This window comes from Syngnathus leptorhynchus, chromosome 4, assembly GCF_054491065.1.
Source record: "Syngnathus leptorhynchus isolate UIUO chromosome 4, UIUO_Slep, whole genome shotgun sequence".
NCBI lineage: Eukaryota > Metazoa > Chordata > Actinopteri > Syngnathiformes > Syngnathidae > Syngnathus > Syngnathus leptorhynchus.
The window spans coordinates 314,595-341,807 of record NC_141198.1 but is presented as its reverse complement, the minus strand read 5'-3'; the positions used below and the strand labels follow the sequence as shown (position 1 = coordinate 341,807).

The window sequence follows — 27,213 nt, the reverse complement described above, 5'->3', positions numbered from 1 at the left end:
TCGAATTAACCAATGTTGTTATTATATCGTATGAACTATTTTATTTTAATACATATATACATCGTAGATTTCTCTTATGCTAGCATTCTCTCGCTCTCTCTCGCTCTGTCTCTGTGTGCGTGCGCGCGTGTGTGTGCGTGCGTGCGCGCGTGTGTGTGCGTGCGTGTGTGCGCGTGCCATTATCCCAACATGCCAGTACTCAAACATAGCAAGTGCTGCAACGGCCCTTTCTAGCGATTTACAGCTCAATTTATGAATATAATTTGAACCTTTCCTTTCCAGGAGCTCCCTGAACAGGCTTTGATAATACAACATACGTCGTTTCGCAAAAATAGGTAAGACTAGCTGATTTTTTTTTTTTAAATATAAATATTGAAACTGATCAGTAAAAAATAATCCCAGACTGTAGATAAACAAATGCATTAATATACTCAAATTAATTTACACTTAAGGGAAAGATGTGTTTCCTGTATATTGCCAAAATGTTCCTATTATTTTTTATGCATTGAAGGGACAGACGGACGGACGGACAGACATAGAGAGAGCAAGAGAGAGAGGTAGATAGAGAGGTGGATAGATGGAGAGGTAGACGGACGGACGGACAGACAGAGAGAGCAAGAGAGAGGTACATAGATAGGGAGGTAGATAGATGGAGAGGTAGACGGACGGACAGACAGACAGAGGGAGTGAAAGAGAAAGCGAGAGGTACATAGATGGAGAGGTAGACCGACGGACCGACAGACAGACAGACAGACGGACGGGGGGTGAAAGAAAGCTCCGTAGAGTATGACCGGGCGTGCGTAAAAGCCATGTCCGAGCCCCATCCACCGTCCCCGGACAGCCACCCGGCCGAACATTGGCCCCCGACTTCCATCCACGGAGGTGAAAGAAAGCTCAGTCGAGTCGGACCGGGCGTCTGAAAAGCCATAATAGTCTTTCAAACTTTCTGTGTCACTCCAAATCATTAAATCCTTCAAACTCTTCATCCTCCGTGTCACTTACAAACAAAGCCGCAAATGATGCCAGTAGTACATGGGGCCCTTCGTCATCTTCGTCATCCCGTGATCGAATCTTTGTCCTTTATGTAAACAACCGCCGCGCTGCTGACGTCACTTGAAATTCAAATTACAGCAATCCCTTGCTACATTGCGGTTCGTTTATCGCGGTTTCCCTTATTTTATTATTATTTTTTTTTGAAATTTTTTGAAAAAATTCACATATAAGTCGATCCTCAGTATAAGTCCCCACCCAAACTAAGAAAAAAACCGCGACTTGTAGTCCGAAAATTACGGTACTTCTCCAAGTCATTTCAATAAGTGAAAATGAATCTGCACACTTACCTCTGTTGATAAAAGCTTTACACAGTTTCAGTTCCGATGGATTCAAACCAGTGACTCAAATGTGCTATTTTACCAGGCAAAAGCGGTGTGACATCTAATAGCCCCAAAGCTCACCGACTAATGTTTGTATATAATAAACTGAAGTTTATTAATATGCACTATTAAAATTTCAGAAAAATTCTTATCTAAAGAAAACAAAAAACAATACGTTGTTTATGATCAAGTGTAATGTCTTATCTTCACTTTTAATAACTCCATTCTGCAGACACTCACCCTTTGAGAGTCACATAAAGGTCCTAGTGGAGGACACAGTGATTATTATCCCAGTCACAACAAATCATGCAAAAGTAAAACATTTAGTTTATATTTTTTCTTTTTATGTTTCTTCTTTTTCAATAATGTGGACTTAGGCTATTTTATAATTCCCTTTTTTTTTTTTTTTTTTACATCTCAACTCTTGAACACATTACACTTTAAAGCTGTGTTCATGTGTTAAACGCAGTCATTAGCTGTTTGACATTTTGAGTTGAATGTTTTTGTTGTTTTTTAATGGGCAGAAGTGTTTTGTCAAATAAATTGCCTTTTTTTCCATTTTCTTTTCTTTTTGCTGATCTAAAAAGAATGACCCGACGTGTGACATGAGATATGATACAAAATGTGAAGTTTATAGGCGCGTGCATCTACCCAATCAAAGACAATTCAATAGTTATCTCAATACATGGGGAGCATTATGATTAAAGACAGCTTTGATTTTTAAGTGGAAGTGGAAGTCAACTAGATTAGATTCTATGGAATTACTATTCCATTCAGTATGGCATTGCTCAATTCGAAAGAGTAGTATGAATTTCTTGATGCCATTTTAAATGCACATGAATGAACTTCTCAGTGCTGTAAATATGGCATTTCCTTTAAAGATGGATCCTTCCAACACAAGATGATTATATACGTAAATCTCAATATATTTTAAAGTGGAACAAATTTATTTGGTTCCATTCAATGCACTCACATGAGGATGATTTCAGGATTCTTGAATAGAACACCAGACCTTTATCCAAACTTTTGAGTTTTAGGAGTGTCTCATGTCTATCATAATAAGACGAAAACCAAAAATGTTATTTGGAATTATATTTTGGTGGCCTGCATTGCTTTGTAGGCGTGTTATTGTAATGCAAATAGAAAGAATGCAAGTTGTGGAGGCTGGCTTGACTCCTCAAGTGCAGAATGGCTTGACTGCAGTCAGAAAAACATTCATATTCAGATTGGAATCAATTTGTATTTTGGTGTTTTTTTGTTAGTTTTTTGCTTCATTCTGTCTACCACCAATTTGGGTTTGTTTACATGTTTCTTTTTAAATATAATTGTGGTTCTACATAGTGGAAAAAAAGTGTAGTCACCCTTCAATTGGCTAAGGATTGAGTAATATTTTATCAACAGATAGACAGATAGAGAGAGACAGACAGAGACAAAGAGAGATAAATAGATAGATAGATAGATAGATAGATAGATAGATAGATAGATAGATAGATAGATAGATAGATAGATAGATAGATAGATAGATAGATGGATAGATTTCTTCCATAACAAATTGAAGTATTTATTACCTTGAGTGTCATAGATGCTTTGGATGATGTCGTCAATGTCCAGAGGGTCATCATGGGAAAAAGTAAATGTTTTAATGGTTAGGTCAGTCATGAGATGATATATCCCCTCCACAGTGAAGTAACAGTTTCGCTCCTCCTTGTCATCTTCATAGATCAAGGCGGCGGTCTTCCACATGAAGTGCTTGAACATTGCACTGAATGTCTCTCCTATTTTTACATAGGATGGTGAGATGCGCGTAAGGTGGGAGAATTCAGTATTCTTATTGCTAAAACCTGCGGCCAGGGCACCTGCTGAGATCACCGGAATATTCCAGTGGGATGCCAGTCTCACCACCGCTGCCGCCTCATACTCGCATACTGGACCCAAAATAAGATCATGCTTCTTCAAGCAAGACCTGTCCACCAAGTGGAAGAGTGCATCATTGACACAATTGGAGTTCTCAAAGTGGATGTTGAAATGGAGGTCTGAGTAGGGGGCTCCTGTAGTCTTCAGCTTCAGCTGCGCATAACGAATCGCCGGTGCGACCCTCGCATATGAAAAAAGGTAAGTGTCATTTTGGGGCAAAAATACCACAACATCTATTTCATCGGTCAAGGTGTGAACGGTCACAGCTTGGTTACAGAAAATAAAAAAGTACACCCACGGCGAACTGAAAAGTAACATGCTGCAACTTGCGTGTTGAAGTCTGTAAAACAAAAAATGTTAGAAGAGAGGCTCAACCGCTTCCCCCCACCACCTGGCTGTTGTGTAGTCGCAAAGTGAAAGATCCACAGAGACTAAATACAGTTAGTCGATGATAAACTATTTGACAAAAAAAATCTTCAAAAGTACCGTGTTTTATTTGGAATTTAGATGCCCCTTGAGGAGTCCTCAATTTCTCGCTAGTTATCTGCTCAACTGATAGCCTGCTCAATAAATCTCTGCCAGTGGTCACCGTGCATACACGCTGACTGAGTTTTGAAGCATCTTTTTGGGCTCTGTCGTGCGTCATTGGAACGCTCCCCACCTTCTTCTTAAAGCTACAAGACTTTACCTGAATCACACTGAAAGCCAGGGTTTATTTAACGCCCACTTACCCGGTTTTCATTATTGTGGGCTAGAATATTGCATATAATCTCGTATACAGTTAGGACGAGACATTTGGGGATTTTGCCGTTCATAATGCATTTAAAGGCAAACATTCAAGATTTGGTGGAAGTTTCCAAAAGTATTGCGTTTATAATTTAAATACATACGTACGTACATACGTACGTACATACATACGTACATACGTACATACATACTACTACATACATAGACATAGTAAGTCGCTAATGGTGCAGGCTGACACTGACTGGTGTGTAGGATCGATTCTTGCTCAGTGACGGTGTGCATGTGGTGGTTGTTCGCTTCTGCGCGTACCCTTTGACTGGCTGGCAACCAGTACAGGGTGTAGTCTGTCTTTCGCCCAATGTCAGCTGGGATAGGCTCCAGCACAACCCACAATCCTGAACAGGAAAAGCGGCGTTGCGAATGGACATACAGTAATCCCTCGTTTTTCGCGGATAATTGGTTTCAAGACCACCCGCGATAGGTGAAAATCCGCGATGTAGTGAAAATGTCACGTCTCGTCCGTGCTCGCCCCTCCCCTCCTGTGTGCCCATGATTAGTTTGATTATTCTCAGCTGCCTCTTGTTACCTGTAGTGTATTTAAGTCCTGTCTTTTTAAACGTTTGTTGCGTAGACATTCGAATGACGGCTAATAGCTATCAGCGCGATTAGCGCTAATCGCCCTAATAGCTAGTGATAATTTGAACATCTAGATTCTCTTCAATGCATTTAACCTGTGATCATTACCTTCTGTAGTTCCAGGATGTTGTGAAAAGGCATTTGATTAGTGATGGTCCAGGGTGTGAAAATTTACATAATTTAATATAAAAATAGGTTTCAGTAAAAGATTAACCAAAACGATAATTGAGGCTAAATTAAAAAAGGAAATCAGAAACATTATCCAACCATCACAAATATAAATGTGCAATGTTTTTAAATCATATGTTAAACACATACAATTATGTTTTGTGGGTGTCTTTAGCGTAAAACTGTATCTGAAAGCTCAGCGCGCAAATTACGAGAATGCTGACGTCACAGCCTACACTCGAAATTCGGCACTGATAGAAATAGAGCGCAGAGTGCGCCGGGTTCATATCACTGAGTACATACACACTCTTGTGAGTGTTCACTAAGCTTTCTGACACGGCTTCCGGGAGTCAATGCGCGGGTGGACATTTCCCCATCTACTGGGGAAACGCAGTCATTGCAGGGATAATGACAAAAAAAAAAGTTTAATAATACAATTTATACAGGTTTGGCGGGCCAGGTTACACGGCCCTGTGGGCCGGATGTGGACGGTGGGTCGTAGTTTGCCCGTGTGTGGTCCAACAATCATTTGACAGCATAATGTAATGTTTAACTGTCGCAATAAATAAAAATGTTTAAATGTACGAGACAAAGGGATCCACAGAGGGATAGGACCCCCCCCCTCTTCAAAGAAAGACAACTTTGACAGACCGTTTTGGAGAGGTTTTCATAACATAGTAGCACTCAGGCCTCTTTCCCAGATAGTTGAGAAATAAATCACTGTACAGGTCAACCGACTTCATTGATGTTGATGCTGATCCTTTCTTGGAAGACAAGAACAGGTTTGCCCATGTGTCCCAGGAACCTCTGTCACAAGTGAGAGCATTTTCTCCACAGCAGAGTACATTGTTAGGGCAAGCCGCTCTTTCCTTGCTGCAATCAATGTTGACAAGCTCATCTTGATCAAGTAGATCTAAAATCACAGAAGAATACATTGCGGATGGCTTTATTGTCTAATTGGCATTGCACTTTTCACCTTGGATATAGCCTATAGCCTTACAAATAAAATGTATTATTATTATGTTAACAATTACACTGTTATATAAATGTAACAAATATTTCATGTTTATGTTGGACTGGACTTTGACTCACTAGTTTAAAACTCCAGTTTTAATGGAGTATGTCAAGTTAATTTAAATGTATTTTTACCACAAAAGAATCTAAAAGGACTTCAGGAGCTCACAGTTGACATATACACTGCTCAAAAAAAATTAAAGGAACACTGAAAACACATCAGATTTCAATGGTGAAAAAAAAGTTGGATATCTATACTGATATGGACAGTTTAATGTCTCAGGAACAAAAGGATGCCACATCTTTTGATGGAAATAAAAGTTTTCAGCCTACAGAGGGCTCAGTATATAGACACCCCAAAAATCAAAGTGAAAAAATGATGTGGCAGGCTCATCCATTTTGCCTAAATTCAATTTCTGCAATTCAAAACTCTTGTCAATATCTTGTGTAGCCCCCACATGCTTGTATGCATGCTTGACAACGTCGCGGCATGCTCCTAATGAGACGACGGATGGTGTCTTGTGGGATGTCCTCCCAGATCTGTCTAAGGGCATCAGTGAGCTCCTGCAAAGTCTAACGAGCAACCTGGCGGCGTCTGATGGACCGAAACATTATGTCCCAAAAGTGTTCTATCGGGTTTAGATCAGGTGATCGTGAGGGCCATTCAATTGTGTCAATTCCTTCATCCTCCAGATACTGTCTGCATACTCTTGCCACATGAGGCTGGGAATGTCGTGGATCAGGAGGAACCCAGGACTTACTGCACCAGCGTACACCAGTGTAGGGTCTGGCCATGGGTGCAAGGATTTCATCCCGATACCGAATAGCAGTCAGACTGCCGTTCTCTAGCCTGTAAAGGTCTGTTCGTCCCTCCATGGAAATGCCTCCCCAGACCATCACTGAGCCACCACCGAACCATTCATGCTGAATGATGTTGCAGGCAGCATAGCGCTCTCCTTGGCTTCTCCAGACCCTTTCACGTCTATCACAAGTGCTCAAGGTAAACCTGCTCTCATCTGTGAAAAGCACAGGGCGCCAGTGGCGGACTTGACAATTCTGGTGTTCTATGGCAAATGACAATCAAGCTCCACGGTGCTGAGTAGTGAGCATAGGACACACTACAGGACGTCGTGCCCTGAGGCCACCCTTGTGAAGTCTGTTTCTGACTGTTTGGGCAGAGACATTCACACCAGTAGCCTGCTCGAGGTCATTCTGTAGGGCTCAGGCAGTGCTCAACCTGTTCCTCCTTGCACAAAGCAGCAGATATCGGTCCTGCTGATGGGATGAGGACTGTCTACGGACCTGTCCAGCTCTCCTAGAGTAACTGCTTGTCTCCTGGAATCTCCTCCATGCTCTGGAGATTGTACTGGGAGACACATCAAATCTTCTTGCAACAGCACGCATGGATGTGTCATCCTGGAGGAGTTGGACAATCTGCGCAACTTCAGGAGGGTTAAGAAATCGCCTCATGCTTCCAGTCGTGACAATGACTCTTGCTAAAGCCAACACTTGTGGAAAAACAGTTAAAAAAGATCAAGAGGGAGGAGCTTGAAATGGCCTCCACCTGCAAAACCAGTCCTGTTTTGGGGACCATCTTGTTGTTGCCCCTTTAGTGTACCTGTTGTTAATTCCATCAACACCAATGCAGCTGAAAGTGATTAACAACCCCCTCTGCCACGTGCCTGACCAAAACCTTATCATAAGTGTAATTTAATTCGTGCCATACCCTGATAAAAAAAAACTGTTCCTTTAATTTTTTTGAGCAGTGTATATTATACTATCGTTGTGTATACAAGGCTGTCAAGGACTAAGAGTATATATAAGTAGGATGTTCAGTGAATTTTAACTTGAAAGAAAAACCTTATACAGTAGAGCTTCGGTTTTCGAACGCCCCGGTTCTCGAACAAATCGGTATTCGAACAAAAAATTAGAGATTTTTTTGTTTTGGATGTCGGACAAAATTTGGTTGACGAACCTCGTGAGATGAGCCGAGAGGACCCGCATGCCAGCTGACTCCGTTCGTGATTACATTCTCGTTACTCTGAGGATTGCATCAACTCTAATCATGCCTCCAAAGGAAGCAAGTGGGAGCAGTAAAGCCATCCTAAAACACAAAGACGACGCTCAATCAATCAAGTCAAGTTTATATAGCCCTAAATCACAAGCAGTCTCAAAGGGCTCTGTCCTCTGCATTTAACCCATCCCCATGTGATTTTGATCCATCCCCTGGGGGAGAGGGGAGCAGTGAGCAGCAGCGGCGCCGCGCTCGGGAATCATTTTTGGTGATATAACCGCCCAATTCCAACCCTTAAATGCTGAGTGCCAAGCAGGGAGGCAATGGGTTCCATTTTTATAGTCTTTGGTATGACCCGGCCGGGGTTTGAACCCACAACCTTCCAGTCTCAGGGCGGACACTCTACTACTAGGCCACTGAGCTGGTGGCACCAGCACTCGCTCCTAAAGCAATGCGACAGTGAGCGCCCGGCGCGCTGTGGTTGCGCGATCGGACCAAATTCAGCTCCCTGCGCACTGAGGTCCACTTAAATTTTGGAAAGTACATCAGGATTTGAAAAATATTTAATAATGCGACCAGCGCGGTGCAGTTGCGCGATCGGTGACGCGCTACGGTTGCGCGTTCAGCGGTGCACTGCAGTTGTGCGATCGGACAAAAATGCGCAAATGGAAAAATGCTTAAAAAAGGCGTTTTTTTTTTGCTTGGAACGGATTAAATTTTTTTTCGATTATTTGTAAAGGGAAGACATGATTTGGAATTCGAACGATTAAACTCTCGAACAGCCTTCTGGAACGGATTGTGGTTGAAAACCGAGGCTCCACTGTATTTTTTCGTTTACCAGTAACTGTAGTTTTCTGTGAAATGCAGTTTCTACTGAAAAGCAAAACTTACTTAAAATTTTGAGAGGGAAAAAGTTGTTTATTAAACGCACAAGCAATCATGTGCAACACGGATCTTTATTGAGTTGGGCGTAAGGGGGGAAGAAAAAGAACTGTCCGAGGTTCTTATCAGTGCCAGGCGTGGCTGAGAATGATTGACGGACGGAAAATCACTGGTTGGATGGCACGTGGCACGAGTTAGGTTCGGTTTTACGCAAGCAATACAGGCAGCAACGCATAAGAATGGAAATAACTTTCATCTGGGAAAGAAAAAGCATAGATTAATGAAAATGAAGCAAAAACAAATTATCAAAAGGAAAATTCACAACTCCCTCCAAAACCTGTTTTTGATGGCAAGGGAACAGGTGAGGGCTTGAAAAGGGGAGGACTATGAGGGGACACATGGTCCTCCCCCGTCCCGAGCCCTCACCTGGCCCTCACCTGGCCTACAGGTCAGATTTATGAATATAATATAATATAAAAAGTGACATGTTACAAGAACTGCCCACAAGCGAGTCAAGTGAAGCCAGCCTACAGCAGGCCTCTGACACCCAGATTCCCTGTGCACAAAAAGAATTGCATTTGAACAGTCCTCTGAATCCCCTTTGACTTCAGAGAAGAGAGGAAAGCCCGGGAGCCCAGATAGTGAGATGGATGAGTCCAGAATCTTCCCCTCCAACTCACCAAATGAAATTTCCTTATTATATACTTTACTGCAATCGACACCAAAAAGCTGCAATACCATGAAGTTAAGGTTGAGGGAGAGACCGTCACCAGACGCGTCCAGGAGAGGTCACCAGCGGCCAAGCTCTGCCTGTGGTGCCGCAATAAAGGAGGAATTACAGTCAAAAGAAATAACCTAACAACTGTTGGGCTCAATGATAGTGTTAAATAGTAAAATATGAGAGCCTCTATGGGAGTCTGCAAATTTACATTTTACTTATGGCACTCACCCATGAATGTTAGAGGTGTAAAATCAAAGATCAGAGCACAAAGCGTTTTATCCTCCCTAAAAACTCTCAAGTCCGATATGCTCGCCACGCAGCAGCTTTCAAGAGTGAAAAAAACGAACGTGAAGAGGAATTAACAAAACCAAGGATCTCAAGAGTGAAAGGAAATACAAGAAAACTAAACCGATCTAAGCAGATCGTGAACCGGCAAGTTAGTAAGCAGACAGCTAACAGCTGATTTACCGGGGAACAGCGGATTGAGCCAACATGAGCAGTATGGAGCAAAAAAAAAACCTGAGCATGTCCACGAGGAGATTGAGGACATAACAAAGTCACTTGACAGTTTATGCTGTGAGGATGCAGCAGAAAAACATCTTTGCACTGGTGGAAGAGGTCAATGCTGACAAGGACAAGCAGCTTGCCTACCTTGAAAGTCAGGTCGCAGACCTTGAGCAACATACAAAAATAAATGAAATTGTCATCACTGAAATAGTAATTAAACCTATATCATATGCAAGGGCAGTGACGGCAGGCAGCTATGGCTGTGAGCAAGATGCAAGCTCAGCCAAGCAACAGGTAGCTGCATTTCTGCAAACAAAAGGAATACCTATGAACTCCAACCAAGTTGAAGCCTGTCATCCACTGCCCAGACGAAACAGTAACGACAAGCCAGCAGTCATTTTGAAATTTGTCAACAGGAAGCACAAAATTCCACTACTAAAACAGGGTAAGTTGCTCAAAGGCACAGACATCTACATAAACGAACATTCGACAAAGACCAACGTGGACATTGCAAAGAAAGGACGTCACCTGAGATGAATGAAAAATATATAGAGTACATGGACCAGAAATTGCAAGATACACATCAAGCTTAATGAATCACCAGAAGAGGCCAAGATACTGATGGTGAGGAGTATTGGGGAACTGGAAAAGCTTGAATAAGTATCTTCAATAGAAAATCAACTGGATTGGACATGGAACTGAATGGAGGTAACAACACAAAACGCAAACAAAATGCTCAGCGACACTACTCAACCTACATCAGGCAACAATGGACAAGTAATACAGTGGATACAGGAAAATGAACAACTCCCACTAACGTTTGATTACAGCGAAAGCAGCACTCTGGACATAGATCAAGACATCAACCCAGACAATAACTTCTTCTCCACCATAAACAACACATGGTATTACTACAGCAATGATCAATATAATGGGGACATCTTAACAAAGGATAAGCTATCTATTATCCATTTCAATAGCCGAAGTCTATAATTTTTTTTGTAGCATTTAATCATATTCAAACAACCATTTAATATAATTACTATTTTCGAGACCTGGATTACAACTGAGAAGAGAACTCATTTTGAGATGGAAGGCTATGAATTCATACATAACAACAGACGGTGGGGGTGGTGTTGCAATCCATGTTGATTCGAATATAAAATTCAAGATTGTAGAAGCTATGACACAGGTGGTAGACAACCTTCTTGAATGTCTCACAATACAGATTTGTTTTGAAAAGAAAAAACATGTTCTTATAAGCTGTGTCTATAGAGCTCCTGGTTCTAGCATTGACATGTTCACATAATGGATAGAAAGTGTGATAATACGAAAAGCCAACAAATATATATTTATTTGCGGGGATTATAACATTGATATATTAAATCCAAACAAGCAACAAAATATTGATGATTTTTTAAATTTAATGCATAGCTTAAGTATTTTTCCTAGAGTAACATCACAGAGTGCTACTCTGATAGATAACATATTCACCAATATAATAGAAAACAGGACAACAAGCGGGTTTTTAATGACTAATATTACTGACCACCTTCCAGTATTCACAGTATATGACAATAATTTCAAAATGGAAATATGGGAGTTTAAACATCACAGAAAAATTAGGACACACGAGACAATTGCTACTCTAAAACATGACTTAATGGAGCAGAACTGGGATACAATATACTATAAAAAATGATGTAAACAATGCATACAATAAATTAATGACTATATTAGCTTCATTATATAATAAGCATTGCCTGATCAAGGAATACAATAAAAAAACTAAATATCAAAACAGTCCATGGTTGACTAAAGGCTTAAGAAATGCCTGTAAAAAGAAAAACTTACTCTACAGGAACTTCATAAAATAAAGAACAGAAGGTGCTGAAGATAAGCTTAAGAGATATAAGAATAAATGAATTTATATTTTAAGATTAAGCAAAGAAGAATACTACAATAAAAATAACATCAAGGGGATCTGGACTCCACTGAACAACATTATCAGAAAAGGTACCGAACAACACAAATTACCTAAATATTTTGTCATAAATGATACTGAAAATTATAATATGGAAGAGGTGGCAAACCGTTTTAATAAATTCTTTGTAAATGTAGGGCCTGAAATAGCAAAAATCATACAGAATCCAGCACCGAATGTACAAATAGAAAACAGAGATAAATTAAAAGAAAGGAATCCTCACTCAATGTTTTTGAAGGCAGTTGAGGAAAATGAAATAATTAATGTTGTAAAACATTGCAAAAATAAAACATCTACTGACTGCAATGGGATTGATATGATGTTAGTTCCGCAAATCTTTGAGGGGATTTCAAAACCACTGGTGTACATCTGTAATTTGTCATTTCAAACTGGTAGATTACCAAAGGAGATGAAAATTGCTAAAGTCATTCCGCTTTATAAAACTGGGAGCAAACACAACTTTACAAATGACAGACTTATCTCAATATTGCCACAACGCTTAAAAATATTGGGAAAGCTTTTTAATAGTAGAATGGAGAACCAATATGGCTTTAGGGTTAACAGATCAACAGCACAGGCATTAATAGAATCAATCGAGGAAATCACAGATGCAATAGACAACAACAGACATGCAATGGGAGTATTTATTGACCTCAAAAAATCTTTAGACACAATTAATCATAACATGCTATTCGATAAACTAGAAAGGTATAGGATAAGGGGATTAGTCTTGGATAAAGGATTATCTGAGCAAACTGCAACTGTGTGTAAAGTTGGGTAATTACTGCTCTGGATATTTGGACATAGCTTGTGGTGTCCCACAAGGGTCAGTATTAGGCCCTAAATTGTTTATTTTGGATATAAATGATATGTGCAAAGTCTCTAAAGAATTAAAACTCATCAATTTTGCAGATGTCACCAATATCTTTTGTTCAGGTAATAACATCCAACAAGTGCAATCAGTGTTAAATGAGGAAATGAAAAAAATAAAAATATGGTTTGACTGGAACAAACTATCGTTAAATGTATGTAAGACCAAGTTTATGTTATTTAGCAAAGGTACAGCAAACATAAAGGCACGAATAGAGATAGATGGGACTGAAATTGAAAGGGTGGAGCATAACAGATTTCTTGGGGTTATAATAGATGACAGGATGAGTTGGAAACCACACATCAAACACATACAGTCCAAAATTTCAAGAAGCATTGCAGTCATCCATCCATCCATCCATCCATCCATCCATCCATCCATCCATCCATCCATCCATCCATCCATCCATCCATCCATCCATCCATCCATCCATTTTCTGTCCCGCTCTGTACCCAGGGGGTCGCGGGCGTGCCTGAGCCTTTCCCAGCGGTCACCGAGCAGTAGGCGGGGGACACCCTGAACCGGTTGCCAGCCGATCACAGGGCACACAGAGACGAACAACCATCCGCACTCGCACTCACACCTAGGGGGAATTTTGAGTGCTCAATCGGCCTACCAAGCATCATTTTTGGGATGTGGGAGAAAACCGGAGTGCATGCAAACTCCACACAGGGAGGGTCGGAGGTTAGGCAACCTCCTAACTGTGCTAACCAGTGCGCCACCAAATCGCCGGAGCATCGCAGTCATATACAGAGCAAAAAAATTACCGTGATTTCCGGACTATAAGGCGCACCTAAAAACCAAAAATTTTCTCAAAAGCCGACAGTGCGCCTTATAGTCCGGTGCGCCTTTTATATGGATCAATTTATGAATTTGTTAATCCATACTGGTTGTACACAGTGCTCTGCCAAAATTTTCAGTATGTTTTAGTACAACTAGTAAATTACAAGGTCGCATTGCTTACCAGCATTACGGCAACCATGGTCAGGGGGCGTCACTGAATAGCTGTTGTACCCGTGAGGCTATTTCATGTCCAAATAGGCTGCTCTGTTAATGTTTTGAGTAAATTTACGGATTGATATGGAAGGGAAACATAGGTAAGCAGTACCAAGGTGTTATCGAACTTTAGTCAGTTCTGATCATTTTTTAGGCCCTCGTTTGAGAAACGTGATTGTATACAGTTTGCTGAGGCTCATGGGAGTCTGCGAGCTGAGGCTCATGGGAGTTTGCGGGTGGCTAATGCTATAGTGATAGCTGCTATACGCACGAGGCTATTTCATGTCAAAATCGGCTGCTCTGTTAATGTTTTGTGTAAATTTACGGATCAATATGGAAGGGAAACATAGGTAAGCAGTACCAAGGTGTTAGATTGAACTTTATTCAGTTCTGCTCATTTTATAGGATAGTTTGAGAAACGCGATTGTTTACAAAGGGCTTATTGGTTATTGGCTAGTGGATGCATATCGCAACCCTAGTCAACCACAGTTTGTTGCAGTATAGCTTCTATTTTATGCGCCTTATAATCCGGTGCGCCTTATATATATGGACAACGTTTTAAAATGGGCCGTTCATTGAAGGTGCGCTTCATAATCCGGTGCGACTTTTGGTCCGGAAAATACAATATTAGATTATCATTCACTTCGGACAGTTTATTGTTCACTTGTCTTGCCCGATTTGCATTACTGTGCTGAGGCTTATCCTGCAGAAAAGAGCAATAAGGACTATTCATAAAGTAAACTACTTGGAACACACAAATCCAATTTCATACAATCCAAACTATTGAAATTCAATGACAGTATCTTGTCAAACAGCAATCATCATGTATAGGGCAAAAGCAAAACAACAACCAGAAAATATCCAGAATTTATTTAGGAACCGGGAGGGAGGTTATCAGTTAAGGGGAAATCACAACTTCAAAATCTTAAACATAAGAACAACCTTAAAAAGGTTCTGTATAATTATAACCGGGGTCAAACTATGGAACAGTCTAAGTGAGGAACTCAAGCAAATTCCAAATATCCACCAGCTTAAATAAATGTACAAAAATATGTTGTTTAGCGGGTACAAGGACTAAAAAATGCCAATTGACTACACAAAAGCAAAAATGAAACAGAAAAATGAATTGAAAGGGTATCTGTTGTATATTTTGAGCTAACTCATGTTCCGTAGTGGGAAAACTCCGGATGTGGGAGGGGGAGCTTCGGGGACGTTCAGTGTTGTGATGTACGGCCTGTGAACTGACTGTGTTGAAGGAATAAAGCAGTATCCATCACGTCGTTGTCCGAACCATTCTTGCTACATCAGAACCCGGAAAATAGTAAGGATATAACAAAACTGGCGACGAGGACGTCTGGACTGACGGGTGTTGGCCGGCTTAATCTCGAAGGGTGGAGTGGATTGGTGGACTGTTGGCAACGTCGTGAGTAGTGTGGTGAAGTGTGAAAAAAAAAAGGAGTGGCCTGCTGAGGGGAGACGTCTGTGAGGGAAAGCAGTGCCATACGAACAGGAACTTGTAATGGCGGGAATGATTGGCTCAATTGGTCCCTTTGACGAAAGTATTGAACAATGGAGCTCATATACTGAGCGTTTCGATTACTTCGCCATGGCCAACGATATAAAGGAGGAGAAGCTGGTGCCCACGTTTTTGAGTGTAATGGGGCCGAAAACGTTTAACTTGCTACGTGACCTACTTCAACCAGAAAAGCCCGGCAGTAAAACATACCAAGAAATAGTGGATGTACTGGCAAACCATCTTTCACCGAAACCCCTGGTAATCGCAGAGAGATTCCGATTTCACAGACGCAGCCAAGAAGAGGGCGAGTCGGTCACCCAGTTTGTAGCAGCCCTACGCAAGCTGGCTGAACACTGTGAGTTCCAGGATGTGTTAAATGACACTTTGAGAGACAGGCTGGTATGTGGACTTAGAAACGAAGCAGCACAGAAGAGATTACTCACAGAAAGTAACTTGACTTTGGAAAAGGCCATTAACATCAGTGTAACAATGGAAATGGCAAAACGGGAGGCCCAGCAACTAAGTGCTACAGAAAGAGTGCACCAACTCTACAATGATAAACCGAACGCGCAAGGGCCATGTTTTCGCTGTGGTAAATCTGGACATCTTGCATCGACGTGCTGGTGCAAAGAGATGGACTGTCGTAACTGTGGAAAAAAGGGGCACATAGAGCGGGCGTGCCGAAGTAAACAGGGCACGGACAAAAGCTCAAGGGCTGGGAACAAAAGTGACAATGTGAAATATAAACAAAAAAGGCATGTTCGCACCATTTGCCATGATAATGAAAGAAATAGTGATTCTTCGGAGGAAGAAGTGCCTGTAAATACGATACGAGTGATGAATGTAGGTGAGAGCTCAGATGGCTACTGGGCTGAACCCAAGTTGGAGGGACATGTGGTGAAAATGCAGATAGACACAGGGTCAAAGGCATCACTAGTGTCACACAAGATCTACAGGAAACTCATGAGGCACCTCCCACTACGTCCATCAGACACAGTGTTTAAGGCATATACGGGACATCGAGTGCACATGGAAGGGAGGACCGATGTGACTGTTCAGTACCATGGGCGAACCAAAAAGCTTCCCCTTTATGTGACCAAGGGAAATCATCCTGCTATAATGGGGCGTACATGGCTACAGGGAATCCGGCTGGACTGGCAAGCGATAAGGAAACTGTCACACGGTTCCACTCCGCTACAAGAAATACTCGAGAAACACAAAGAGGTTTTCCGTGATGAATTAGGCAGCATGAAAGATATAACCATTAAGTTACATGTCAAACCTGATAGCAAGCCTGTGTTTATGAAAGCTAGACCAGTACCATACGCCATCCGATCCAAGGTAGAAGCTGACTTGGACGCCCTGGTCAAGAATGGGGTTTTGGAGCCAGTGACCATCAGTGAGTGGGCCACACCCATCGTTCCCGTACCAAAAAAAGATGGGGGAATTCGGACCTGTGGAGATTTCAAGGTAACACTTAACCCTGTGTTAGCAGCAGAGCAATATCCACTTCCCCTAATTGATGACTTGTTTGCTGGACTGAGTGGGGGACAAAAATTCAGTAAGGTAGATCTCAGTCAGGCTTACCTACAAATGCATGTAGAAAAAGAGTCACGTGAAATGTTGACCATTAACACACACAAGGGTCTCTTCAGATACTGCAGACTGCCGTTCGGCATCACGTCAGCCCCCGCACTTTTTCAGCGAGCGATGGATCAGATCCTTAGTGGGTTACCTGGGGTACAGTGCTACTTTGACGATATCCTGTGCACTGGATCTACCGATGACGAGCACCTGCGCAACTTGGATGCTACCCTTCAAAGGCTGAAGGACTACGGCTTAAGAGTCCGTAAGGACAAATGTGACTTCTTCAAGCCATCTGTAGAATATCTGGGGCATGTGATCGATGCAGAAGGGCTGCACACTGCACCATCAAAAGTGGCAGCTGTCGTGGACGCGCCCCCACCCCAAAACATCAGCCAGCTACGATCTTTCTTAGGTCTGCTGAACTATTACGGACGCTTCATCCCCAATCTGTCATCACTGCTTCAACCCCTGCATGAACTGTTACGCCGAGACAAAACGTGGCAGTGGACAGCCAGCTGTCAGGAGGCTTTTGAAAAGGCTAAAGGAGTGCTGACTACGTCCAAGGTCCTGACGCACTTCAACCCATCACTTCCACTGCAGCTCGCCTGTGACGCCTCTCCTTACGGAGTAGGGGCGATTCTCTCTCATGTCCTGCCGGGTGGTGAGGAAAAGCCAATCGCTTTTGCATCAAGGACATTGAACAAAGCAGAGTCTAACTATGCTCAACTGGAACGAGAGGCACTGAGCATTGTTTTTGGAGTTAGGAAATTCCATCAATACTTGTATGGGAGGAAGTTTACGCTCCTGACGGACCATCGGCCCCTCACAACCATCCTTGGTCCACACACTGGGATACCGTCTCTTGCTGCATGCCGACTGCAGAGGTGGGCTTTGTTGTTGTCGGCGCATGCATATGACATCAGGTATCGCAAATCAGACTTCCACTGCAATGCGGATGGCTTGTCCCGATTGCCTTTGCCTTTCACGAAGCCGGAGTCGGACACGGTGGACCTTTTCTACTTCAGGGAGGTGGAGAGAGCACCTGTCTCAGAGGTGCAGGTAAAAAGGGAAACTCGGAATGACCCGGAGTTATCGGCGGTCATGGACGTTGTCGTCAAGGGTCGATCTGCTGGCGATAATGCGAGTCTGAAGCCTTTCCTCGGGAGGAGATTGCAACTGTCTGTCCAGTCTGGGTGTTTACTCTGGGGTAGGAGGGTGGTCATACCACGGTCACTTCGCACAAAAGTGCTGCAGCAACTGCATTCGGGACACAGCGGAATAGTACGAATGAAAGAAATAGCGAGAAGCTATTTTTGGTGGCCGAACATGGATCAACAAATTGAAGAGTTGGCCAAAAGATGTCCATCATGACACCAAGTCAGGAACAATCCTCCACTAGCGCCTCTTCACCCCTGGGAATTCCCACAAGGACCATGGCACCGGGTGCACATTGATTTTGCGGGACCAGTGGAGGACAGGATGTTCCTTATTGCTGTGGATGCACACAGTAAATGGCCAGAGGTGGCTATCATGAGATCAACCACTGCAGAGAAGACTATCGAAAAGTTAGGGGAACTGTTTAGTCGGTTTGGATCTCCTGCCCAGCTAGTCTCTGACAATGGACCCCAATTTGTCTCACAGGAAATGGCAGTGTTCCTGCAAGCTAACGGTGTCCAACACATTAAGTCAGCCCCCTACCACCCCGCAACAAATGGGCTTGCTGAGAGGTTTGTTCAAACCATGAAGCATGCCTTGAAAACATCACAAGGACAAGGAACACTACATCAGAGACTGCACCACTTCCTACTAACCTATCGGAACAGTCCACATGCAACCACCAAGACATCTCCTGCTAGCCTGATGCTAAAGAGAGACCTGCGCACCACATTTGACCTCTTGAAGCCCTCAGCAGTGAAGGACATTGTCCAAGGTCAACAGGAAAAACAGGTTAGGTGCAGAGGACAGAAGGGCAAAGGAAGAGTTTTCGAGCCAGGAGACTCTGTGTTGGCAAGGAACTACCGTGGCGAACTAAAGTGGATTCCTGCCACTGTTATTGCGCAAACGGGACCAGTATCTTATACTGTCCAAACGTCTGATGGTGTATGGAGAAGACATGTTGATCAACTCCTGCAGACTCAATTAGGGCCAGCAGAGCTGTCCCTCAAAGATTTTCCTGATAGCTCTGCCTATGTCAAAACACCGGTTCACATACCCACCCGAGTGCAGGACTCAATCACACTCGCGCCAACAGTCCCAGCTGAGGATGTGCCCGAAACAGAGACTGTGACATCTCCCTTTGCAGAAGCTCCTGCAACAAGTTCGCCATTGATCGACCATGGAGCTGATCCTGTGCCCCCAGATAGGAGATATCCTATCAGAGAGCGGCGACGCTTTGACTTATAGGTTCGTGGTTGACCCGAGTTATGGGGATGTCTAGTTCTAGGTGCGTAATTCTGTGTTGTTCATGCATAAAGCACGTTCATTGTAAGGGGGGAGGAGATGTTGTATATTTTGGGCTAACTCATGTTCCGTAGTGGGAAAACTCCGGATGTGGGAGGGGGAGCTTCGGGGACGTTCAGTGTTGTGATGTACGGCCTGTGAACTGACTGTGTTGAAGGAATAAAGCAGTATCCATCACGTCGTTGTCCGAACCATTCTTGCTACATCAGAACCCGGAAAATAGTAAGGATATAACAGTATCTACTTGTATTCTGTTGTAGATTTATATGTTGAATAATTAGTTTCCATCATGACCAAAATGAGAAAGGGGTAGGAATCTAAAAAGCTATGCTTCCTACTCCTCCTTTTCGAGCATTCTTTATTACTGTTTTTTTCAGTTTGTTGGTTTATTGTTTGTTTGTTGTATGGATTTGCATATGGCACTTAAAAGTGTAATTTGTTTTGTTTTTTATTTTGTATCTTTTTATGTTTTAAATATGTTCGAAATAAAGAATTGATTCATTAATTCATTTTAATTCAAGAATGCGGCATACCCTTTTTAAGGGAGTAGAAGAAAACAAAGCTGCAGAAGCTCTGAACAACTTCTTTGCCAAATCATGGACTAATAAAACGACCTACTGTGTTTTCCCCTTACCTAGACTTACACAAAATAACATCAGCAGGATAGGTGAGAGGAAGCTAGCCCTCACTTGGCTAGACCCCTGGAAAGCAAGTGGGTTAGACGGTATTCCAACCTGGCTGCTTAAAGAACTGGCAGAGGACCTGGCCCCGGTCATTACACATCTGGCCAACTGCTCATACCAGCAGGGGTGTGTGCCTGATATATGAAAAGAGTCAAATGTCTGTCCCATACCCAAAGGCCAAGACCCTGGCTCAATATCAGACTGGCGTCCCATCTCACTAACCTCGTGTAGGGAAAATAATAGATTTGTGTTGAAAAAACTAATGCCCACAGTGCTTGACGTGTGTAAAAACCAATATGCATATCTGCCCAAGCACAGTATGACGATTTTAATATCCACATGAATTTACCATCAGAGCCACTTACTTCGGTATTTCAGACTCTAACTGATACATTTGGTTTTACGCAAGCCGTACAGGCAGCAAAAATGGAAATACCTTAGATCTGGTATTATCCCGAGGACTGGCAACCTCAAATATAACAGTACTGCCATACACGACTGTTTTGTCTGATCATTACTTGATAAAATTTGAAATTTTAGTTCTTAGTCAAAGGGAAGAGAGCAATCAGAATTATAGCAGTCGTAATATTAACTCCATGACTGCAACTGCGCTATCTGAGCTACTGCCACCAGCAACTGCCGTATTCCCCCCATGTACTGGCTCTATTGATAATCTTACAAATGAATTCAATGCTACATTGTTAAATGCCATCGACTCTGTGGTGCTGCTACGTCTGAAAACTCGCCGTAGATTGCCTACTCCGTGGTTCGAAGATGAAACACATACACTTTAGCAATTATGTAGAAAGCATGAACGCAACTGCCGTTTAACCAAAATTGAGGTTTTCCATCAGGCATGGCGCGACAGCCTCCTGAAATATAAAGATGCGCTTATCTTAGCAAATACTTGTTATTTTTCGCAAGTCATTAATCTCAATAAAAACAATCCTAAATACCTATTTGATACAGTGGCAAAGCCAACCCCCGATAGCTCCTTTCACTCAGCTGACGAGTTCATGAAATTCTTCGCTCGAAAGATTGAATCCATTAGGGGAGATCAAGATAACCATTCCGATCGTTCAGTCGAGACCGCCGATTACCGGCGCTGACGATCATGGAATTACCCTTTCAAATTTTAAAACCGTGTCCCTTGAAAGGCTTACACAATTAGTTAGTGCGGCTAAACAAACTACATGTTTACTCGACCCGCTTACGGCCAAACTATTTAAAGAATTATTTCAAATCTTAGGACCGTTCGTCTTAAATATAATTAATCTGTCTGGGATAGTGCCAACAGCCTTTAAAACTGCTATCATTAAACCGCTACTTAAGCGACCAAATCTTGACCCGGACTGTCTCAGTAATTATAGGCCAATCAAATCTCCCATTCATAGCAAAACTTCTTGAAAAAGTAGTAGCGCAGCATCTTATTGATGACACATGGTCGTTAATAATCGATTTGGATCTTTTCAGTCTGGTTTTAAAGCTAATCATTCCACTGAGACAGCACTTGTTAAAGTGACTAATGATCTCCTCATAGTTGTGGATCAAACACTTCATTGTTAGTACTCCATCTTAGTGCAACCGATTCAACCCATTCCAACTTTCAATTGTAATTCCAAATTTGAAATTCGACCAAATTCCCAAATTTTGTTTTTGTACTCTAATTTCTACATTTCTCTACTGATTTAACCCATTCCGACTTTCAATTGTAATTTTGAAGAATTTGGTCAATTTTCAGGTTTGAAATTCGACCAAATTCTCCAAAATTTCATTTTTCTACTCTAATTTCTACATTTTTCAACCGATTTAACCCATTCAGACTTTCGATTGTAATTCCGAATTTTCAAATTTGAAATTCGACCAAATTCCAAAATTTTGTTTTTCTACTCAAATTTTTACATTTCTCTATTGATTCAACCCATTCCAACTTTCAATTGTAATTTTGAAGAATTTGGTCGTATTTCAAATTTTCAAATTTGAAATTCGACCAAATTCTCCAAATATTCTTTTTTCTACTCTAATTTCTACATTTTTCAACCGATTCAACCCATTCCAACTTTCAATTTTAATTCCAAATTTTCAAATTTGAAATTTCACCAAATTCCAAAATTTCGTTTTTCTACTCTAATTTCTACATTTCTCTACCTATTCAACCTATTCCAACTTTCAAATGTAATTTTGAAGAATTTGGTCGAATTTCAAATTTTCAAATTTGAAATTCGACCTAATTCTACAAAATTTCGTTTTTCTACTCTAATTTCTACATTTTTCAATCGATTCAACCCCTTCCAACTTTATTCGCTTTGTTCACCAGCATTCCGCAAGTATTTATTCAACTTCTTCACCTTCACACGCAATTTCTTCAGGAATTGCAAATTCTAGTTAGTGTGAAGGTGAAGACCTTCACACTATTGTTATTCCTGTCCTTTATTAGTGTGAAAGCGAAGGCCTTCGCACTATTGTTATTCTACTTTATTATTATTATTATTTTTATTTATTATTAGTGTGAAGGCGAAGGCCTTCACACTATTGTTATTCTACTTTATTATTATTCTTTTCTTTTATTATTATTTTTAGTGTGAAGGCGAATGCCCTGCATTGGGCAACTTACTCAATATGCACTTTTATCATGTTTTTTTTCCCTAACTCATCTTTATCATCATTTTAGTAACGGGCAACTTTTTTTTATTCATTCATTTATTAATTTCTCATCATTTATCATCATTTTTTTCCCAAACTAAATTTTCCTGCTTTTAATTTTCACACATCATTTTAACCATTTATTTTATACAACACCATTTACCATCATTCATTTACCATTTTCATTTCTCCTTTATTTAACATCAATTTTTCCCCAAACTCATTTTTCCCGCTTTTCATTTTAACACATCATTTTACCCATTTAATGTATTCAACGTCATTTCTCATCATTAATTCACCATTTTAAATTTTTCTTTTTTTTTCATTTTACATAAAAAGTAGAATAACAAAAGTGTGAAGTGGCTTCGCCTTCGCACGCAATTTCTCCAGAAATTGCAAATTCTTGTTGTGTGAAGGCGAATTCCACCAAATTCTCCAAAATTCTGTTTTTCCCCTCTAATTTCCACATCTTTCAACCGATTCAACCCATTCCATCTTTCAACTCTTCATCTTTTTCCTCCCTATTCCCCAAATTCCCATTTCCCATAAATTCCCATTTTCAAATTTGAAATTCCACCAAATTCTCCAAAATTCAGTTTTTCACCTCTAAATTCTACGTTTCTCAAGTAATTCAACTCGTTTCAAAATCATTCGGCAGTATTCCCCAAAAAGTTATTCAACCATTTCGCCTTCACACGCAATTTCTCCAGAAATCTCGTCTTTGACTGAGAACTAAAATTTCAAATTTTATTAAGTAATGATCAGACAAAACAGTAGTGTGTGGCAGTACTGTTATATTTGACGTTGCCATTCCTTGGGATAATACCAGATCTAAGATATTTCCATTCTTATGCGTTGCTGCCTGTACAGCTTGCGTAAAACCAAACGTATCAGTTAGTCAGAAATGCCGAAGTAAGTGGCTCTGACGGTAAATTCATGTGGATATTAAAATTGCCCATGATTATTATATTATCCGCATTTGTCACTAGATCAGCCACAAATTCTGAAAATTCATCCAGGAAGCCAGAGTAAACCCCGGGTGGACGGTAAATAACAGCAAGATAAAATGAGGGTAAAGCGGTGGATCGGATAGTGAGAACTTCAAATGTTTTAAATACGTTAATCGAACGAGGCGTAAATCTAAGATCGGAATCTGAGATGAGGGCAACACCCCCACCCTTTTTTCTCATTAAATATGAAATATTAACCCATAAACCAGCTGTAGGATGTATAAATAATGAACAGAGGTTGCATTGCTTTATTTTAAACCACCATTGATCCGTGCGTGGTAAGTGTGGTTATTTCTGTAACCTGATCGACGTCTATATAAAGTCTATGTGTAGACTTAATTTAGACGTCTATTTTAGGTCTAAACATAGACCTAATTTAGACGTCTATTTTAGCTCTATGGAATAACCTAAAATAGACATCTATTTTAGGTTTACACATAGACTTAAAATAGACAACAAAATTAAATCTATCAAATATGAAATATTAAACCCAAAACCATTCTGTAAGTTGTATACATAATGGACAGAAGTTGTGATGGTTTGTTTTAAACAACCATTGCTCGTGTGAAGTGTGGTTATTTCTGTCACCTGATATCAAATTCAGCCAGCCAGCCATCCATCCACCCATCCATTTTCTATACTACTTGTCCCCACCATCAAATATGAAATATAAACCAGCTATGAGTTGTATAAATAATGTACAGAAGTTGTATTGCTTTGTTTTAAACAACCGTATGAAGTGTGGTTATTTCTGTAACCTGACATAGTCTATATTACGTTATTCCATAGACCGTATATAGATGCCAAAATTAAATCCATCAAATTTGAAATATTGAACCCTAAACCGGGCGGCTCGGTGGGGCAGTGGGTAGCACGTCCGCCTCACAGTTAGGAGGGTGCGGATTCGATTCCACCTCCGGCCCTCCCTGTGTGGAGTTTGCATGTTCTTCCCGTGTCCGCGTGGGTTTTCTCCGGGCGCTCCAGTTTCCTCCCACATCCCAAAAACATGCTTGATAGGCCGATTGAGCACTCCATATTGTCCCTAGGTGTGAGTGCGAGTGCGAATGGTTGTTCGTCTCTGTGTGCCCTGCGATTGGTTGGCAACCAGTTCAGGGTGTCCTCCGCCTACTGCCCGATGACGGCTGGGATAGGTTCCAGCATGGCCGCGACCCCCGTGGGGACTAAGCCGCTCAGAAAATGGATGGATGGATGGAACCCTAAACCAACTGTAATTTGTACGAACAATGTTGTATTGCTTTGTTCGAAACGCTAGGGGCAGACACGTGCATAAATTGTGCGCCACTGAAAAAAAAAAAGACAAAAAAAAACGAGACGAAGAAAAAGTAGAAGTGTCCACAGCAAGTAAACTGCTCAGTCGACGCATGTTGCTTCTAAAAGACTAAATAAAATAAAAAAGACACTAAGGAAGCCTGCTATGAGGTGAGTCTTCGAGGTGTTTCAGTAAGAGCTGTTGTTTTGTCCTGCACAGTTTGTCCATTTCATTATCAATGGATTTCAAGCTTGGACTTAAGTTGTAGCTTGCCTGCTAGCTAGTGCTTTGTTTTCCCATAATTCGCTACGTTGTTTTAGTTTTAATAATTTAGAAGAAAAGAGCTTCTGGCACAAACGTTAATGGTCGCTAAATGTTAATGGTAGTGGTTTTCTTCAGTAAATAGAATCTCAAGTGAACAAAATATTTTTCTAAGTTTATAACTGTATGAGTAGCCTACATTTAATAAGCAAATGTTATTTTTGACAAGAGCTTATGCTGTATGCATTTACAATTCATATGTGAATTCAAAACTAATGTAAATAATGGCATTGCTTTTGCAGATGTCAGCTGCTCGCTTTCAAAATTCGCCATGGCTATTATAAAGGCAAAAAACAAGATCAAACGGTAAGTATAGATCACAAATTTGAGATTTTCTGGCATTGCATGGCATTGCAAAGATGTAATTTCCCTTTTTACCCATGTTGTGATTTGTAACTCCAGATTTAGCTCAAGAAGTGGCACCTGAAAAGGTAGGTTTTTATCTTCTGATGTCATTAAAATGGGCACCTAACTTTGTTTTGCACTCAACAGGGCTCGGAACTCTAAGGCAAATCACTTCAAAAGTTAAAATTGTGTTGTGTCGTGATTAACAGCGGTTAATGGGTGAATTCTTTTTCCCTTTCCCTCTTTTTTCAGACTCCAAGCCTGGAGAAAAAGGAGCATCCGTATTAAAAACTGACTGGACTCCACAAGCTACAGATTGTCTTTTTACTTATTCTTGATTGTAGAAGTAATCACAACTGCCTTGCGTTATCTTTGGAAATTGATTCGTTATTGGTGGTTTGAATATACTTATGTATGCTTAGCTACTGTCGATTATATGCAAAAAGCTTATGTCGTAATTGCAATCTTCAATATGGAACTTGCAATTATGACATGTCATTGCCCTGACTTTCACACTCTATCAGTACTATTTTAAAATAACGTGATTGGATATGTACAACAGCCAAATTAAATTGCACCACAAGCAATTTTATCAGTACTATTTTAAAATAACGTGGTTGGATGTGTACAACAGCCAAATTAAATTGCACCACATTCAAAGGCACAGACAGAATGCCGTCTTCTTCTTTTTTTCAAAAAGGGTAAAGTTTATCATTGGAGAATGGTTCGTTTGAATCTTGCAGCTAACATTTGCTTCATTCTTCAACAGCTAGGAAGTGAGTGTGAAACGCCCATGACAGGGAAAAGTAAAAGTTTTTTTTTTTGTAGGCATTAGTCATTTAAAAAGAGGACATAGCTGCAGTAATTTAAGTGAGTATTTTATTTCTATTTCTCTTTATTCTCAGATTTTCTGAAGGTCATCGTGGAGGCCCTTCTGGAAATCCCTGGCCTGAGGAGACTCAACTCTCGTTCAGAATATGACGCTGCGAGTGAACGTTGCCCATGACTGATCTGGAGACCTTTGACATGATGTCCAAGGAAATAAATGACAAACAGGATGTGAGACTGAATGACAGAATGATTAAGCTTAATGATTAATTATTATTGGTTCGTCAAAATTTTGGATGTCCCCCCCCTCACTCTTGATAGTTTACAAATGGAACCTGTTGGGTTCTGTTTGGTTTAATTGCTGTACTGTCAAAGTTACTGACTTTTCAGTTTTGCTTGATTTACAAGAAAAAAAAGTCCTCAATTGGATTTTGTCTACTCTTAATTCCTCTCTTCTGAGACACTGTTTATAATTCCTTGTATACAGATTGCAAAGCGGTCTTGTGTTGGGAGGGGCTGATTTGAAGACCTGCATGTTTCCAAGACCATGAACATTCACTGTCCATGGTCTTGGAAACATGCAGGTCTGAAAAAAAAAACTTCTCGTTCCTGTGCGATTGCTTCATGTTCGAAATGTGCAACTGACATGAAATGCATCAAGGAAAAACTACAGGTAGTCTGTTTTTTTCCCCCATATTTATATTTCTTCATCACCTTCATCTT

General features: G+C 41.0%; 1 protein-coding gene and 1 long non-coding RNA gene across 2 annotated transcripts in view; one reads left to right on the top strand and one right to left on the bottom strand.

Annotated features, from left to right (window-relative positions):
• The window catches only part of npr3 (natriuretic peptide receptor 3), a 28,888-nt gene extending 25,283 nt beyond the window's left edge, over positions 1-3,605 (bottom strand). The window contains exon 1 of the mRNA XM_085910466.1: positions 2,942-3,605. Within this exon, the coding sequence (XP_085766592.1) occupies positions 2,942-3,605 (664 nt within the window). The remainder of the gene's footprint in view (positions 1-2,941) is intronic.
• Positions 193-26,980, top strand: LOC147057585 (uncharacterized). Its single transcript, XR_015065905.1, has 6 exons — positions 193-335; positions 3,163-3,485; positions 25,560-25,623; positions 25,720-25,748; positions 25,915-26,468; positions 26,568-26,980. It is a non-coding gene; the product is annotated as an uncharacterized LOC147057585 (long non-coding RNA).
• The last annotated feature ends 233 nt before the right edge of the window (positions 26,981-27,213 follow it).